Source organism: Cinclus cinclus, chromosome 6 (assembly GCF_963662255.1).
Source record: "Cinclus cinclus chromosome 6, bCinCin1.1, whole genome shotgun sequence".
In the NCBI taxonomy this organism is placed as follows: Eukaryota; Metazoa; Chordata; class Aves; order Passeriformes; family Cinclidae; genus Cinclus; species Cinclus cinclus.
In genome coordinates this window covers 15,868,628-15,886,832 of record NC_085051.1, presented here as the reverse complement: position 1 = coordinate 15,886,832, position 18,205 = coordinate 15,868,628, and the positions used below count along the sequence as shown (strand labels likewise).

At 47.8% G+C, this 18,205-nt stretch overlaps 2 protein-coding genes across 7 annotated transcripts in view; both read left to right on the top strand.

The window, feature by feature from the left end:
• The window catches only part of TSPAN32 (tetraspanin 32), a 31,828-nt gene extending 27,362 nt beyond the window's left edge, over positions 1-4,466 (top strand). For 3 of the 4 annotated variants that reach the window (XM_062495024.1, XM_062495025.1, XM_062495023.1), the window contains one exon: positions 1,661-3,958. In XM_062495024.1, the coding sequence (XP_062351008.1) occupies positions 1,661-1,756 (96 nt within the window). In that variant the 3' untranslated portion in view covers positions 1,757-3,958. Of the gene's footprint in view, positions 1-1,660; positions 3,959-4,324 lie in introns of those variants that run through there. The other variant, XR_009933293.1, reaches the window with a different exon arrangement.
• Positions 4,467-11,033: 6,567 nt separating this feature from the next.
• CD81 (CD81 molecule) overlaps positions 11,034-18,205 on the top strand; it is a 36,176-nt gene continuing 29,004 nt past the window's right edge. The window contains exons 1-2 of one of the 3 annotated variants that reach the window (XM_062494876.1): positions 11,034-11,096; positions 11,623-12,472. In XM_062494876.1, the coding sequence (XP_062350860.1) occupies positions 12,110-12,472 (363 nt within the window). In that variant the 5' untranslated portion in view covers positions 11,034-11,096; positions 11,623-12,109. Of the gene's footprint in view, positions 11,097-11,465; positions 12,473-18,205 lie in introns of those variants that run through there. The other 2 variants (XM_062494875.1, XM_062494877.1) reach the window with 2 other exon arrangements.

The window sequence follows — 18,205 nt, the reverse complement described above, 5'->3', positions numbered from 1 at the left end:
AGGTCTTGAAAGCTACTGAGCACCAGCAGTGGAGCTGGAGAGCTGTGCAGAAGGGGAAGGTCTCATCCTGTTAATAAGCATTAATGAACTTAATGAGGTTCATCTCAGGCAGTGTGTGGCTAAATCACATGTTCATAAGGAGCAGGCTACAAAGGAGAGGGGAAGTGTGTGTTGTCTGGGCTCTGTTCTGTCTTTGAAGGAGTAACATGCAGAGGAGGGGTGAAATAATCTTCAGATGATGGCTCATGTAGAAAGGCTGTGCAGTTAATTTGGGGTGAACAAAAGAGAAAATTAAATGCTGCAAGAGGAGCATGTCTTTCAGTGGCCTTTCAGTGAGAGGGCTCAGGGGCTGCATGGGGATGATCTCTTTGGAGCTGGAAAGGGCCACTAATTAAAACAAGCTGCCTTGTTTGCCCACCCACTGCTTGGCAGAGGTGTATCACTGTAATTACCTGTACACAAGGACTCTGAACATGTGCACACCAGAAAAGAGCATGTGCTGGGAGACTCCTTTCTCCACCATGAAGGCAGGTTTGATTTGCTGTGATATCTCCACACTGCTCTCCATCTGGGATGACCTTTCTTGATTGAAAGCGTATTTGGAGATTGTTTTATGGCACAATTATGGATTAGAAGATTGTTCTCCGTCTAAGCAAAACCCAGAGGAACAAACTATTTGTATTTTATACTGCTAGCAGTAAATTGTGAAAACAATCAGGCATTGCTATGGAGCTATAAATGTAAAGGCATGTGTGAATATTTGGCGTCACTTTCCAATTTTTCTCAAGTATAGGGAGAATTTCACTACAGCTATATTCAGATAAAAGGAGGAGCACTCTTATAATAGATACACTTTTTTCACAGCTTGATGCTATAGCCAGATAAGGCAGCTGTCTTTGAAGCCTGTGCTAGAGGAAATCTTGCCACACGGTTCACTATTGTGATGGCAGGATGCAAGGGAAGCACATAAAGAGGGTTTAAGCTGCTCTGATGTCACAGTCCCTCGGCCAACAATGCAAACACATCCCCAGATAAAGCTGCAAGCAAAGGCACTAGCACATTAGGACATACTTGAGGAAAGAGCACATTGTTACAGCCCTCATTATCCATCCTTTCCACACCAGCCTTACCTTGGATATGTTGCCTGTGTTAGTCCTGATGTGTGATACACCAGACAGAGTATCACAATAGAGAGGAAGTACACTGTCCTCTGCATTCATACATGTTTAGGGTTTGTTTAGGGGTTTGTCTGTTTGATTGTTTTGTTGGGTTTTTTACTTCAAACAAGACACGGGTGTTGTGGATTTTTTGCCACATGGCATCTTTACAAAAGAGTACTATTATAAGAGAGAGACGTTTGTTCGCATAGAGGAATGTTCTGTGGCAGGAATTGAAATCTGAATTTCCTGGTTTCGTCTTATTTCTATTTTTAGGGCTAGGTTTGAGCTGTGCTATGCTAATTCCAATCAGATGTTTTAACCACGTGTTGCTTTTTTTTTAACTCCCATGTCAGAAATGGTGTTCACCACTTCACTAAAAACCAGCTCTCTTCAGAAAAATGTGACAACAGGCAATATTTATGGCTGCCTATTTGCAGAGATGGAGCATCATAATCAATTACACACTTAATTGTATGCCTGTCTCATTTATTTCCTTTTAGGTTTATGGGATGATCCTAACTTCATTCCTCTGGTTCTCCATCCACTTCAGCAGCAACCTGTACCGGAAAGGCAAATATATCCTCCGAGAGAGGTAGAAACCTGATGCCTGGGCATCCCTACAAGGCAGAGCCAGCTCTTGGCACAGGAAGATGTCTGAAGTCACCTGCAAAATGCCCTGAGAAGGTATTGCATGGGGTCAGGTGGTCGGATGTGTGTCACACATTTCCCTTACCTGCACTACTACTGGGATCAGAGATGCAGATTCCCTCAATAGGAGACATATGGGCTGTGGCTCCACAAGAAGGGGACAAAGAGTTCTTTACAACCAAATGGAGAGAAAACCATAGCAAAAATCACAGCATTAAATCAAACTTTTCTTGTGCTGTCATCTGAGCAGCTCCCTGTGTTCCCCCAAAGATGCAATGTTTCTAGGAAGAAGGCTTTGGATCACAGCCCAGGATCAATGTTGCACTATCAGTAAATAAATGACAGGAACTGTAACCACTGAGGAAATGTGTTCTCTCAGCCTGGACACTTGCAATGATTAACTTTGGGCATGTTTCTGATCATGCTGGGGTTCATAGGCATCCAATGACTGTCAGCTAGTTTTCCCTTTTTCAAATGTTGCCAGGTTTATAGAACTTTTGGTAGAGATCAGGACAAAAAGTCAGAAAGTAGTGAATGAGCTTTGGAACAACTGGCCAACAGAAGGACATATTTCTCTGTTATTCCTCCTTGCTAATGCAATACAACTTTTTTTTTTTTTTAAAATCTTAGGATTTAGTCTCCTAAATCTTGATGCCACACTGATTTCAGAGGGGCTTGTTAAGCCACACCTTGACTGCGCTGTCTGATTCTGGGCCCCTCAATTTAGGAAGGATGTTGAGATGCTCAGACACGTTCAAAGTAGGGACAGAAGGCTGGTGAGGGGTCTAGAACACAAACCCTTGCAAAGAGTGGCTAAGGGAGCTGGGACTATTTACCCTGGAAAAAAGGAGTCTTGGGGTGACCTTATCACTCTCTACAACTGCCTGAAAGAAGACTGTAGCCAGGTGGGCATTGGTCTCTTCTCCCAGGCAACTAATGACAGGATGAGAGGACACAGTCTTAAGCTGCACCAGGGGAAGTTTAGGCTAGACATTAGATAAAAATTCTTCACAGAAAAAGTGATTGGCCATTGGAATGGACTGCCCAGGGAGATGGTGGAGTCGCCATACCTGGTGGTGTTTAAAAAAAGCCTGGACATGGCACCCAGTGGCATGGTTTAGTTGATAAGGTGGTGTTAGGTCATAGTAGGGCTTGGTGATCTCCAAGGTCTTTTCCAACCTGGCTGATTGTGTGATTCTGTAACTTCCGGGCCCAGCTCTATGTTTATCAGGCTTTACTAACTCACTGTGCTTCTGTGGCAAAAGGACTTTGATATTACACATACAAACAGAAGTTTAAATCTGTAAGAGAACAGGACTGATCTCCAGCCAGGTCAAACAATACAATGTCCAGCTACACGTCCTTTTTACATCATCTTATCAATAATAAACAGAATTCTTAAAAGGCTGTCAGTCTAGCTAAAACAACAACTCCCTGACATGCTTTGCCTTCATGTCGAGGAGGCAGAGCCACTTCTGAGCTGAAACCCATCATTGTGATATATGTAGCATCTGCTGTAAATTATATGGCTGTGTGAAATGTCTGTTGAATCAGCAACAGCTTTCATGCCTCTCATACATAGTGGCTTTTAGGCATGAAAAACGGTAAGTAGCAATTGTTTTCTGAGATAAACATGGACAACCCTATGCTGATGCTCAGGACAAGTCCTGGCCCCCGGGCAGGGATTGCTGCATGTACAAGAACAGCAGTACAGCCTGCAGCGCCTGGCTGGCATTTTAACCTGGGCTGCGGATACCTTGCATTGGGAAGAGTTGTGTTGTGGAGGGCTGAGGAAGGGCTGTCACTTCTCATTCCACGCCCTTGGAAACAGCAGAGTTTCACTGTTGACTTCACTGGAAGCAGGATGAAGTTCAAACTGCCCCAGTGTAATATTCAAGCTACCTCCTGGCAGTCACCAACACACCTCAGTCTGGCAAGGAATTGGGTGTTGTATGCACTTGCCAGCATATGCACTTTCTAATGGGGAAGTCTTCACATACACGTGTACATGTATCATCACGTATATTGATCTCTGGAAAGAGACAATCTCCCTTGTGAGCTCCAGCTGCTACTGTCAGGCCACTGCTATTGTTATTCCTCAGGCCAGCTGGCAGCTCATATGACTCATGGTTGCTTCAATAAAGATTAATTTCTTGCAGAAGGTGATCATTCCTCCTCATTTTTGTGCCATACATGGAGCTGCCTGCATTGCTTGGGGGTTTGCCTCATGGGGGGGATTCAGTAATTCTTTCAGTGCTGGGTAGAGATATTCCCCAGGCAACTGGTGCTCACCTTTCCCAGCAGTGTGCTGGAGGGAGAGGATGGCATTGGTCCTTTGGAGGAAAAGGAGCAGCTCATCAGCCTTCTTCCACCCTCAGCCAGCTGATGGAACAGCATGCAGGTACCTCTCAGGGAGCAATGCAAGCAGAGGCAGGAAAAATGCTTAAGGATATGTTTAAGCTGTAACAACCAGAGTATATATATAGAATAAATGTGTATGGTTTCACTTTTTTAAGGATTAGGAAGTCTTGCACACTGCTCTACATTGGCTAGTTAACTGCTGATATTTTACCCTACCAAAAAACATCATGGACAAATTGGTGGAGTCAGTGTCATCGGTGTGGGTTACCTGCTCAAACTTCATCAACGGATACAAAACATCTCTGTTAAAGCATCACCACCAGGACTGCTGAAGCTTTAGCTGCTCCACCTTCCCAGGTCAGTTTTTAATGTAAAGGCATAGTTATGGACAGGAGTAGTATATATATGATGAAGGTATCTGTTTTTCTGCTCCTGAAAATTACAGAGGGATGTGATTACAGGGCGGCAGGAGCCCCTGCTGCTATTCACAACACAAGATCTGGGAGAAGAGTGTGTCCAGCCACTGGCCATCTCATGAGCTTTATTCTCATTTCACTGTCTGCTGGAGCTCCCCTGAAATGAGCAGCACCTTCAACAAGGAGGTGACAGAGCCATGCCCAGTTGGACACGCTCTTCTCCCAGAGTTTGTGTTGTGCGTAGCAGCAGGTGCTCCTGCCACCCTGCGATGACATCCCGCTGTGATTTTCAGAAGCAGAAAAGCAGATACCTTCAACTCCTTTATTTTTAGAAACCTGTTACAGAAATGTGCAGTGTTAACATTTTGTTCACAGTTGTGGAAGTGGCAGCACTGAGGGATGGCTGGATGGAACCTGTGGGGTGGGTGAGTGTTAAACAGCATATTTACACCTCTGCCAACAAAAAAATCCCTATCCTACAGTCAGTGTTTTTGCACTTACTAGTCCCTAATTTTCTGCCGGCTAATGGCAAATTGCAGCTCTGATGTGACCGGAGCAAAACCCCAGGAACTTGCTGATAAGTGATGCCAAGATTTACACAGTGCTGAGAAGAGTGAGAGAGAGATTTTGTTGGGAGAAGAGCATGGAGCTGAGCATTGGAGATGCAAGCCAGCAGCCAGACTAGGAAACACCTGCAGAGCAGCGAGCCTTCCTGGGGCTTGCTCTAGAGGAAGCTGTTTGTTATAAACATGTCAACACTCACACTCTGCTAGGAAAGAAATCCTATTTAGGTAGGCATATATGGGAGGGGAAAAAAAAGAGTTTTCAGACCAAGGGTGAAAAGTTAAATATTTAGCTGTGAATTGGCTCCAGCTACTTGTCAATTAAGTTGCAGTAATTGCCAGTTATTTCCACTAAGGTTATATGGGCACTTTCAGTCTGCCTGAAGCATGCATTAGCTTCTGCTCATGAGTTACATTTGTCCTTTTACTTTAGACAACCCGCCCAGCTCTATCTGAGGACACAGGAAGAGGGACCAGCATAAGGCCAGGTTGCTCTGGCCTGTGTGGCCACCTTTGGGGCTACCTATAAGCCTGTGGGGCAGAGGAGCATCAGCCCATGGCAGCAGCAAGCAGCTTTTGTGCTGCTTTTCACCTTTCACTGCCCATGCACTGCTCAGTCACTGCTCTGCCAACAGGGCCATAAATTCCATAGAGACCCTGCGTGGGGCTCACCATATGCTCATGGCTGGAATGAACACAGCTTGCTTATGAGCCAGAGGAGCTTTCCCAGCCCCTGCTCTGATGGCAGGGGATGACATTTAGAGCACCTGTGGAAAGCACAGGTTAAATTATACAGTAACTCTCTACAGGGATTTTGTGGTGAGGAGAGTGAGAATCTTTCAGCCTCGTGGTGTGCTGTCTTGACTCCAAACTGGTTTGCTATTTCCTGCCCTTTTGACTGTGTTTTCAAGTTCCTACTGTCCTTGAAACACAATTTCCTCATGCAGCAACCCCTTACTATGCAGCTTGGATTGATGCCTGCAGCATGCTCCTAGAGAAGACACTGCTGAGCGAGTCCTTCCACAGCCTTAGAAGCTGGCAAATCTCGGTGGACCCTCACAGTGCTGGAGTGTAAGGAAGCCAACTCTTGCCAAGGTAAAGCTGTGTTTATGAACTGCAGACACACAAAATACGTTTGGAAGTAATAGTTGATAGACACATGTTTCTCTAACCAGGTGCAGAAGTAATGCATTTGGAAAAGCAGCTGGCTATAATTCTCCACTAGAAATGCAGCCAGAGGTGGAAGATGCCCCACACAGATCTCGGCCAGCACAGCTGCTGTGAATACACAGTTAGCTTACACACATCCTGCAACTTTCACATGAAATGTCATTGCAGTTCTCTCTGTTAGTAAAATGCAGAAAAGCTATGTATTTCTTAACTGTGTAGTTCCTCTTCTGGGAGAATGAGCAACTGGCAGCAATAATCAAACTTGTCCACTGAGAGATGTAACAATGTGTGGGACAGTGGGAGAGAGCCTGGGAGTGAAGAGGGAGAGCACTGGAGAAATCTCAGATGATGATGTGGAAAAACACAGGCTGTGTGTGTTTTGCAGCTTTTGGCCGGAGCTGTCAAACCCATGACTGACTGCAGGCCTGCTGCTGAACCCACTCCACTCCCCACCATGCCATCCCTCTCACCCCCAGCACAAAACTACTGCTACCTTCATCACCTGGCATTTGGGGGGGTCCCTCAAACAGATTCATACCTGGAGGTAAACTGAATATCTACCCCTGTCAGGAGGGCCAAGGGAAAAAAACCCCACCTCTTTATCTGGAAGGGATATATGTGGTGGTTGTTCATCTTGTAAGGAAGTGGCACATCTTGGGAGAAGTAAGTTCAGACAAGCCTGGAGTTGCCCACCAACAGCTAAAACCCTTCTGTCTTCTAGTTGCTATTCCCTTAGAATCCAGCAAGCAAAGACGAAAGGCTCTTCCCACCATTTCTTGCCAGGAAGATGCATATCCCTGCATTGCTCACCCTGGAGTCACTGGCAGTCAGCTAGCTGGGCTGTTTATATTATCCCAAGACAGAATCCCCCTGTCTCCCCTCAGCATTACTAAATTATATTGCTTAACCCCTGTGTGCAGCAGCTTGCTCACAGACATGCTTGTTTTCTTTTTAGCCCTGTTACATCGGCAATAAACTATTCCAGTCTTTATTCACCTACTAATGAATTATACATTGATTATACAATAAGAGCTCTCTACATCGATGGGCTGGATTCTTGCTCTCCCACATGGCACCTCCCAAAGCACAGCTCAGCCCAGCTGTGGCTCAGCCTTCTCTGATTCCCTGAGAAAAATTAATGTTCACTTTCTGGGCTCATGAGCTGAGAAAAGAGAGTGTCTGCTTGGATAGGAAGCCCACTTGGGTTTTCACTCCCTCAGCTGGAGCTCCAGCAGGAGCTGATGCTGTCCTTTCCCCCCCACTTATATAACCTGACCTATCACCATAGATACTTTGATATAAATATTTAAAGAAGGCAGAGAGACAGCCCAGGCATATGGGAACCATTTGTTGAGTTTATTAGAAAGAGTAACTTCAGGCTCAGCTACAGGTCTCTGCTTGCTGCATCCCTCTCCCCTGAGGCTGCAAGGCAAGTAAAACCCCCCACACTGTCACAGTGCTTCGATTTAGGTTGCAGAGAAAGGCATGGGGATTTCTGGATAAGCAGGCACCAGCCACACCTGCTGGGGCACAGAAAAGGTATTCTGAAAATGTCCCCTTAGACATGGGGATTAGATTCCTCATATTGTTTTTTTTTTCTCCAAATGAAGGTGTTGGCTGGCTCCCCAGGGGTGTAGATGGGTCTCTTCTGAGGTGATGGAGCTCCACAGGGCAGTACATACACTTCAGTTTGCCCTTGCTCAAGTCTCTTCCTTGAAAAACAGCACCGTGGGGTGTTGGCTGCCAAGGAAGTTACCCTTGTGTGCTCTGGAACTACTAGCCTCCCACAGAAAAAATTTCTGTTTTTTATCATGCATCTTCAAAATGTCCTATTTAAAGATCTTTGGTGATGCTGCTGTTGTTTGGGTTTTGGTTTTTGTTTTTTTTTTTTTTTTTTCCACCAGAGGTAAATTGGATATTCAGGCTATTTCTGTTGTATTTTGCAACAAAAGTAAGAAATAGTAGTTAAAAGCTAACTAGGACATCACCAGCAAGATGATGTGGATTTTTTTCCCATGGTTTATTTGTCAGTTTTGAGCTGGCTGAGGAGGGCAGGGAGATTGCCATGCATGTCCCAAGGCATGCAGCCAGAATATGACATCAGCAACCACCCTGTGGTCCCCAGTGGATGAGGGATTCCCATCTGCCCTCCTAAATTTCCTGGAGACCCTGGTTAGTAGGTGTTTAGCTCCTGCCTTGATGGTAATCGATTCACATCCTGGTTGCCAGCTCTTCAGGCCCATGTAAGAGCTGGGGAAGATGTGTGTGTCCTCTCCTCTCATCCCCCTTCCTTACTTTTTATAAAACAAAAGGGGTTTTAAGGGGAAGCTGCTGTAAGACTGATGGGTACCACTCTGGGATAATCAGGCTCCATGTCCCAGGGCCTGGGTTTGCTGAGTTCCTCTGGTAAAGGATGTTCTGCTAAACTCAGACTGGGAGGCAGCACCTGCCCTAAGGGACCCTGGTGAGTCATACCCAGAGGTGCCAAAACCCACAGGCATGACACTGGCTTTTATAAACAGGTTCACAAAAATCCCCAACAAGCCAAGCCAAACAGACACAAAAAAACACTGCAAGCATCTCTGCTCTCATCTGCTTCACGCTGCCTGCAAACCCAATTGCAGAAGCACATTCAAATAGCTGCTTGGAGATGAGCTTTTTTTTTTTTAATTTGGTGTTTGGGAGATTTAAAAAAAAAAATTTAGGGTTTATTTTTTTTTTTCTTTCAAGGATGAAAGGCCTGGGGGAGGTAGGTGGCTTCCTCACAGTCATGCCTGCAGCTGGCTGCTCTGTGAACGACTGCACACCCTGAGCACTCAAACCAGCTTTTCCTCCTGAAGAGGGAAGTCATCAGCCCTATTCATAGCACTCACACTCAATACTGGCATGTGACACCCAGACACAAACTGAATTTTTGCAAATTAGCTTTATTTATTTATAAAGAGCTGCTAAAGCCACCAAGAGCCTTGGGAAGGTAATTGTGGTACTTTATGGGCTGTACGGCAAGTAAGCAGTGTGAGAAATGAGTACAAAACATGAGAAATGAGTGTACAACACCTGAAATCACACATAGTCCTGGGAAACAGTATATGTTATCTTGTCATTTTGCTATGGTGATGGCACTTTTCTTCCTGTACCTAAAGGTCAAAGTTTTCAAATGCACCCAGCTAAGCTGCTTAAAAGAAGAACAACAATAACAAAAGAGAAAGCTTGAAATACTTGTCCACTTCCAACTTGTGGAGAAGACTTTGTTGGCACGGCCAGTTTAAACCCAGTAGGCTTTAGACTGTAACTGGGAGCTTCTTCTTGTAGGAGGTGATGAGACTGTGCCCCTGCTTCTCCTACCAGGGCCACAGCTATCCCTGAGCAACATGTGCTCCAACAGAACCTGAAGGAAGGTCCCAGCAGCAGGACTGTGTTGGCTCCAAACCAAATTGTTGCCTAATACAATTTTTGGAGAATACAAAAAGGTTTATATCTTCTTTTCCATTTTCCTTCACTTCTCAACATAGGTGGAAAAAAGGGCAGAAAGCAAGAATAGAAAAGCCACAGTGGGGGGATAAAAACAATACACACAGAAAAGCAATACTAAACTCCCTGGAAGCAATTTCAGTGCCAACCTTGTGGCAGTGATGGCAGCTGGGCTTGCCTGCCCTCCAGTGTGCAAAAGTTGATTTAAGAGTAATTTTCCCTCATAGGTGGTGGGCTGCTGCTGCTGAAGGCCTTATTGCTTCTGGTTCCTTCCTCTCCCACTCACAGACTCTCCAAGCAGCATCTCTGAAAAAATTGGGAACAGCTGCTTAGGTGTATAAGAGGCTTCTTGGTTCATATAGTCTCCTGTTTTCAAGTTTTCTCCTTTTCTTTTCTTTTCTTTTCTTTTCTTTTCTTTTCTTTTCTTTTCTTTTCTTTTCTTTTCTTTTCTTTTCTTTTCTTTTCTTTTCTTTTCTTTTCTTGGGGGGGTGGGTGAAGTGTTTTACTATTTATAGCTGTGAAGGACAGAGGTGCAGAAAAGAAGATATTGTGGGATGCTGTGATGTGGCAAGTGAGCAGCTTTGGGATCCTGCCGTTATCATTTGGATTGATGAGCAGAAGCCACACAGGATTACAGCTATTGCCGTAACCAGATGGGTCATGCTGATAATTCGGGACAGCAGTTACATGCATAAATAGCCTGGTGAACCTCCAGCTTTGTTGGTAAGTCTGGATGAGTGAATGTGGCTTAGAGACAAAGGGGTTATGAATCCATGGCAAGCCCACAATGGGGACATACTCAGCATAAGTAATTAGGGAACGGGGCCAACTTCTATTCATTCCTGGTCCCTGCTGCCATGTAGTGCATGGGCTGTTACTGAGGGGCACAGAAAGTTTTGATGAACATGACAGAGCCCTGGACCGACTCATCCCTGGGCAATGAGATGATTTTTGAAGAAGCTGATTTGATTTCAACACACATGCTTAGGAAATGTGTGATAACTAACAGCTCATTCCTGACTATGGGATGCATGGCTGGGAAGACTCTACCAGAGTGTGAAAATACTTGGTTCAGAAGCTGCTCCCTGAGGTCCTTCACTGGAGGGAAGTGCCCAGGCAGGAAGAGGGCAGGTTTCCACATACGACACTGCAGGCAGGTGCCAGGTTCATATTTAGCTCGGTGAGGTGCTGACCTTGGCTGGAGCTGCTCGCTGATGCCTTTTCCAGGCATTCTCCTACAGTCTGGTGTGTTACTTGCTACCCTGCCCCTGGAGAAGTGAATGAGCTTCCTGGAAGCATGACACGGGGTGAGAACAATTTATATTTCTAAGGATGAGCGAGTGGGCCAAAGTGGGTCTCAGCCAAAAGCTTGAGAAATTTCATCGTGCTTCTACTGTGTAGCTTTAAGAGAGGAGGGGGTTAACTAAAATTCCCACACCTGTTGATATGTGTGACCCCTTTTTTTTTTACATTTTTTGGGGAAAAGGGGGAAAAAAAAAGAAGAGGAGTTGGAGGGGCGGAAGGAAACAGGAAAAGTATGGAAGGAAAAAAAAGAAATTTTAAAAAGAAAAAGAAAGGGGGGAAGGGCAATTTTGGTGGGCAGCCCTGAAGTCCCCCTGATGCTCTTGTTACCCAGTAACTAAGGGAAAACATCCTGAGTGGTTCTACTGAGCTTGATGCCATTGCTTGCAGTACCAAACCACAAGCTGAGACAAAAACTGTTTATCAGAGCGGATTTAGAGATAAAATTAGAAGGGGAACTGAGGAAATGCTTCTCTGAATTTCAAACTGATAGTTTTAATGCAAAAGTCCTTTGCTCTTTTTTTTTTTTAGAGGGGGAACCTCTTCATGAATGCACCCTCGAACTTTTCTGTATAGAAATACAAAACCTCCTGCAGCCTATTCACAGAGATTCCTCCCTGCACCCCAGGCTGCCTGGTGATGCTTAGGAGCTGGCAGTGAGTTTTAAGGGATGGTGGTCAGGTTTGAGAGGTAATGTTCCTACAGTCCCCCAACACCTGCCCCCGTGGCTCCTACTTGTGTGTAGGAAACTTTCTTGTGAGCTGTCTCCGGAAGGTGAGAAGGGGAAAACAAACAAATAAGTAAGAGCACATACAAAAAAAGGGGGAAAAGAAAAATGGAGGGAAGAGATGACGAAAAAATGAGTGAAGATGAAAGAACGAAGGGAGGAAAGGAAAAAGGGAAGATGGGAAGGGAAGAAAATTCAAAAAGAGAAGAAAAAAGAAAAGTAAAATAAAGGGGATAATAGAAAAAGGGGGGGGAAGCAAAAAGGGAAAGGGGAGTTAGGAAGAGATAGGAAATGGGAAAAGTGGAGAAGAAAAAGGAAAAAAAGAAAAGTAGGGGGAAAAAAAGAAAAAAAAGGGGAACAGCACGCGACCGCCAGTCTCAGGGAGGCTGGGGGGTGCATGGGCCAGCCCCCGCTGCTGGGGCGTGTCCTGGGGGTCCAGGGGCGTATCCAGGGCGTGTCCCGGGCGTGCCCAGGGGCGTTCCCGGGCGGGTCCCGGAGGCGTTTCCGGGGCGGGCAGCGGGGCGGTGTTTTCAGCGCCCGCCGCCGCCCCGCTCAGCCAGGCAGCACAGATTTGGGAGAGCCGTCGCCATGGGAGTGGAAGGCTGCACTAAGTGCATCAAATACCTCCTTTTCGTCTTCAACTTCATCTTCTGGGTGAGCACAGGGGCGGCGGGGAGCGGGGCCTGAGCCTCCCACCCTCCCCCAGTCTTTAAATAAGGGGGCTGCAATATAGCTCGTCTGCCTGCGCCTGGGTTTAGCCTCCTTCTTGCCCCCCGGCGTTGAGACTTGCTGTCTGGGATGTGCCTTAGGGGCTGCTTCTTTTTTTTTTTTTTTTTTTAATTTTTTTTTTTTTTTGGAGGGCGGAGGAGCTGACTACCCTTTGCTTTTTCATTTTAACGCTCGCGTGTGTATGTAATTGTACGTGTACATCTATTTACGTCCGTTTTTCAAATAGATACGCAGAGGGGGAGGTAGAACCGTAGGATGGTTTGAGGTTGCAGAAGACCTTTAAGATGCTCGCGTCCAGATGTTGATGGGCGCCTTTCGCAGCGGAAGGGCGGGGGGGCAGAGCCCGGGTAAGGGGGGGCTCCCGCATCTCCTCTTGCTGTGGGTCTGCGCTGGGGAAAGCGGCGCTCCCCAGGCAGGGAGGGGAGGAGGGAGGGATGTAGGGATGCTGCCAGGCGGAGGAAGGGAAGGGGAGGCGAGGCGAGGCGAGGGGCCGGCCCTGCCGCAGCGGAGGGGGCGTTCAGCAAACACGGACGATCCGGGGCTGGCTCCGCGCCCCCCGCCCCGCAGAGCCGGGACACGGCCGGCCTGGCCCCGCGCCGGGGACCGCTGCCCCCGCCGCCCGGGAAGTTATTTTAGGATGCGAATTTGATCCAGGCTGGAGAGGCTGCCCTTGCTGAGAAAGTTTCTCATGAAATAATCCATCCAGACGTGTGGCTAATTTAGCAAAAAGCGGCGTTTCCCGGTTTCCCTGCAAACCAGGTTTGTCCCGGTTAGAAACAGCCTCCAGCAGTGCGAGGTTGGCTGGTAGGAGTTCCCCCCCCCCCCCCCCCCCCCCCCCCCCCGCTCCTGCGCTCGGGGGCAACGAGATATGCCCGAGCAGGTTGCTGCTTTCGTGTTTTAAATACTCCGGTTTCCATTCCACGGAATGCTTTTTTTTTTGTCTTGGAAGTGAGTCCAGCCCCACCCTGCCAGGCAAGGCACCGCTTGGATGTGCCTTGTCCGATGCCCTGTGCCCCTTGTCCGACATCCCGCTCTGTTGTCGAGGATTTGGGTTTGGTTTTGTTTTTTTTTTCCTCAGTGCTGGCTTACAGCAACGAACGTACCACGGGGTGCTGGAAAAGTGGGAAGGGGCCCGATAGATTCCAGAGCAAACTCTGCTTTGGCACCTGGAATTGCAGTGCCTGGCTGGAGCCTCTGCCTGCTGATTCCTCCCTGGGGGTGCCTGGGGAAGCTCTTTGGGGAGGATCGCCATCCTTGGGAGGTGTAGGGTTTAACTCACTTCAGGCCTGTCCGCCTTGTTTCTGGGTATTACACTGACCGGAGGGGTGATGATAAGCTCCGATAACAACGGCATTAACTGATACCTGATGTGTGGCCAGCTGCGCGAATGAGGGACAGTTCTGGGTTGTTCTTTTTTAACCTTTTCCTCCACCCTTAAAATGGCCGGATGGAGGCGGGTACGGTTGTCTGTGAAGAGTTGTTCCTTCCGAGTTTTCGTGCTTATCCAAGGGTTTTTTTTTTTCTTGCCTTCTGGTCCCGATTTCCTGCCATTCTTGTTGAAGAAGCTTGCCGGCTCTGCTTGTGAGGGAGGAAGGGTCTCCTGGGCGGCAGGAAGGATGCTGGGGGCTGCACAGCCACCGCTTCTCAGCGCGATCAGTTGTTCACCTCAAAGTCTTGCAAAAGAGCTGATTTATTATAAATGGGTGTTTTGCTTCCAAGGGGAATTGCCAAGCTGTATAATTTCACTGTTAGGACTTCTGCTGCCTTGCCCTGCCCTTTTTGAGGGTGCTGCCTGTGAGTGGGGGTAGATGCTTCAGTTCCTCCCCAGGAGGGGTGCCTGTGAGCTGGGACCCACTGGCTCCCCAAAACAGCTCCCAGTGCTGGACTTGCTGGTCCCTTTGCACTGTCTCCTATGCAGACTGGAAGCCTGGACTTCATTAGAATTAACAATGCTTTCTGTGAGGCTGGCCAGCTGAATGGTGGTTGAATACCGGATCTTGAGGCTTTCAAGGCCTTTTGTGTTGTTTTTTAAACTAATAGTTGAGGGGGATTTTAGGTTTACCACGAAGGCAGGTTAGCTGCCAGCCTGGCACCGCCGGCTGGGGGAGAGTGTGGTTAACAGGAAAGTGCGAGGGTACTTTTCCCGGGGTGGCGTTTAAGGACAGAATGTGGTGCTGAGCATCCTGGCTGTACTGGGTAACCACCTCTAACCACAGGGAGGTGTGAGACACGGCACCTGCAGCCCTTTAGTCCTGCCAGCTGGTTATTATTCAGGGGCTGATGGGCTCCCTGTACGTATTTGCGTATGATTTGCCTTGTGCACAGCTGACTCTGGGTGATGTTGATGAAAACAAGCCAGAGGCAGAGCCCGAGGTTTGGCAGGCACCATGCTGAGCTGCACAGGAGCTTGTTCTAGTGCAAAAGAGGAAGAAGGAAGCAATTCTCAGCCTTAGTTACTTTGATAACTTTTTTAATGTAGCCCTGCTATCCTGCTGGAGTGTAAATAAACTGACACCCCTCTGGCTTCCTCCCCCTGCCCTCCCCTGGCAGCGCAGGGAAAATTCACAAAGCTGCTGTGTTGAAAAAGGAAAAGGTGACCGTGCTGCCAGCTCCTTATTCATTGTATCTGAGATGTTTCAGTTTTATTTTATTTTTTGTGATTGCTTTTCCTTTGTGCATGCATTCTTGAGAAGAAGATGCCAAGATCGGGCTTGGTCCAAGGTGGCTCTTGAGGGAGCAGCGGCTGCTGCATGCACCACATGTACAAACAAGTGCCTGTCCCAGGAGAGAGGGTCCCCACGTGTTTCACAGTGGCACCCACCTACTGAAGTGGTGGAGGAGCACCTGGGGGCTTCACCTGGTTAGCAAAACACAGGGCTGGAAAGACAAAAGATTTTCTGTGTTGCCAAGTTGTCCCGAAACCTTGGGGTGGCTGATGGTGAGTGGACACTCTGCCCTGTGAGAAGGAGCAGTAGCTGCTGTTACTGGGCAGTTTGGCTGGTGTGATGGGCAGCCTGAGCAGGGCTGGGCATCTGGCAGGTGGAGCTGCTTCTCCATCTCATCCCTAGAAGATGGCTGGACTTTGACTGCTCTCCTGAATTATCCAAACCTGATTGCAGAGCTCAGTACATGGGGCTGAACTGACCACCACTGCAAAGAGTCCCTGGGGAGGCTGAAGGAAGCCAGTGAGCTATTTTAAAATATAATTAAACATAACCAAGGAGGAATTGACTTGCTTGGAGAAGGATTGCTCAAGCTTATTAGCTAATACAGACCATGGCAGCCTTCCAGGTCGAGAGCACCGCTGGCTGCCCTACCAGAGAGGTGTCTAATTAAAAGGAAGAGCTTGTTCCTAATGTCTTTTTCCAGCCACTGTCTAACTCTTTTCTTCTGTGTGTTGAGGGGATGTCGTACAGCCTGGGTGCAAAGGGAAGGAAGGGCAAGAACAGAGGGAAGGTGGAGGTGAGAGTCTGTGTCGACAGGGGTGATTGAAAGGGAAGAGCTAGAGGAGCTGCATATTTTCTTGTGCAACACTAGAAGATCTGTTAACTGCACCCCGGAGTCTGCAAAGCTTGCACAGAGATGCTTGGTGCTAGTGATGAGAGGTGACAGTGTGGGGAGGTGGCAGCTTGCTGTGGCAGCTGTCCCATGGTAACACTTCCACCCATTGTGGTGAGGAGGGTGGCTGTGTACCACTGCTCACAGCTTTAAACAAAGAATGAAAGATCTCATGGTTCTTGTATCTCTGAAACACAGGTTTGAAATAGCTGAGGACTAACAAAGTAGCTTGTTGTAGGTGCAGGTATGGGCCGAGCACTGCTCCAGTGCCACTGGTGGCAGTGCCTGGCTGCTTGGGCTGCTGGTCTCCCTGGGAATTGCAGAGACCCTGGCGAGCAGCAAGAACTTCATGCTGGCCCAGCATCCTCTTTCACAGATTTTGTTTGGTATCCTGGGACAATGTACAGGCGAGCATAGTTCCGTGTGTGTTTGACCCCGCAAATCCTTAATACCTGTCTTTGAAGGGCAAGGGAGAGGTTTCCTTAGCAGGCTCAGTACCTACACTCAGGTTTTGTTGCTGATGTCTCTCTGGGATGTTTTAGGGTGCTCTGTCAAGTGAACACAGTCCTTCTACCACCTACAAAAACTCTTCTGAAGCCTCTGCATGCTGAAGGTTTTTTGAAGAGATGGGTGCACCCTGTTCTACGGGGGAACGTGACAGCAGTTAAGGGGCTGGGCTCCAGCTGAAAGGAGGGAGTACTGCTGGCTGGAATGGGGATTGCTCTGTTTTCCTCATATTATTCTCATATCAGCCACCATAATGCTTATCTTCTGCAAGAGCATTAACAGTGAGAAACACTTTGATCCTGCACTATGGAAGTGCCTTTCACTGTACTATTAAGAAGGGAAAACAGTGGTATCACCATTGTAGTTAAATGCTTATGTATGGGGCCAAATTAATTTTAAAGCAATATCTCAAATAGTTTTCTTCTCTGCTGAGAACAGTTAAGTCCTGGGAAGTGCTAGTTCTGTCTGCAGCAGGAATCAGGGTGGGGGCAGGCTGGGAGCGATCTGCGGGCACTGTGCATCATAGGACCCTGCTCCTGGATTTTGGTGCTGGATTTCCATGCTCCTTCCATCCATCAAGCTTTATTTGGCCTCTGGCATGCTGCTCCTCCGGGAGTGTTCCTCTGGAGCTTGTTTTGAAAAGCTCTGCAGTGTTGTAGGGCTGGTAACTATAGGCACCAGTGGAGAATTTTGCTCTGGCTGGCAGCTCTATTAATAGCTGCTGCTGGAAGGTGTGCTGCTGGGAGCAGAGCAGGGCTGCAGGCTGCTCTCCTCCTCCTGCCTGCAGGCCATAGTGCTCTTCCCTAACGCCTTTCGTGCAATTCCTGGGCAAGCCTTATCTGCAAACTTTCAGCCTGACCTTCAGTGGTTGTGCAGCACCATGGCTGTGGAAGGCAGCAGAAAGACTTTGCCTGTGCTTTCACAGAGTCCTATCTGCCACTCCTGCATGTGGGTGCCTCTGCCAAGATAACCTTTTGCATTGTATGCCTGTCAAACTGCAGCTCTGTGTCTTACCGAAGTCCCTTTGCCTGCTTATACCCTCCCAAGGGGCTCCACGGCATCCCACAGTCCATCCACCTCAGTGTGCAGCACAGCAGTGATCTCTAGCACATCTCACCTTAAAATTTCAAGTGGCTTTCTGGTGTGAGGACTTGAAATTGTAACATGGAGACTGAACTCAAGTTCCCAGGTTCCTGGGCCACTATTCAGCTGTCAGCCCCACCATCTAGCCCAGGTGCTACCTGGGCAAGTTCCATGTGTCCCTCTCTTGCCTGCCTCTGTGCTCAGGCTGGTAGTGCAGCACCTGTAATGTGCTAGCACAGATCTTGCAAGGGCTTATACCGCCCTTCCAAAGGTAGTCTCCATCAAGTTACAAGTCTCTGTCTCCTTGCTTTTTCTCCACTCATGCTGCTTCCCCTAGAGACCCCCAGATTACCTAGGAGCAAAACATTCAACCCCAAATAGTTTGTTCCTGGCCCTATGAGGGGCTTCTTGCACTGGAAGATACTTCAGCTTTGGCAAGCCACTTTGCTTCTCTGCATCCTGGTTCCCCACACCTGAAAGGAAGAGGATTCACTGTTACTCCATCTCAGC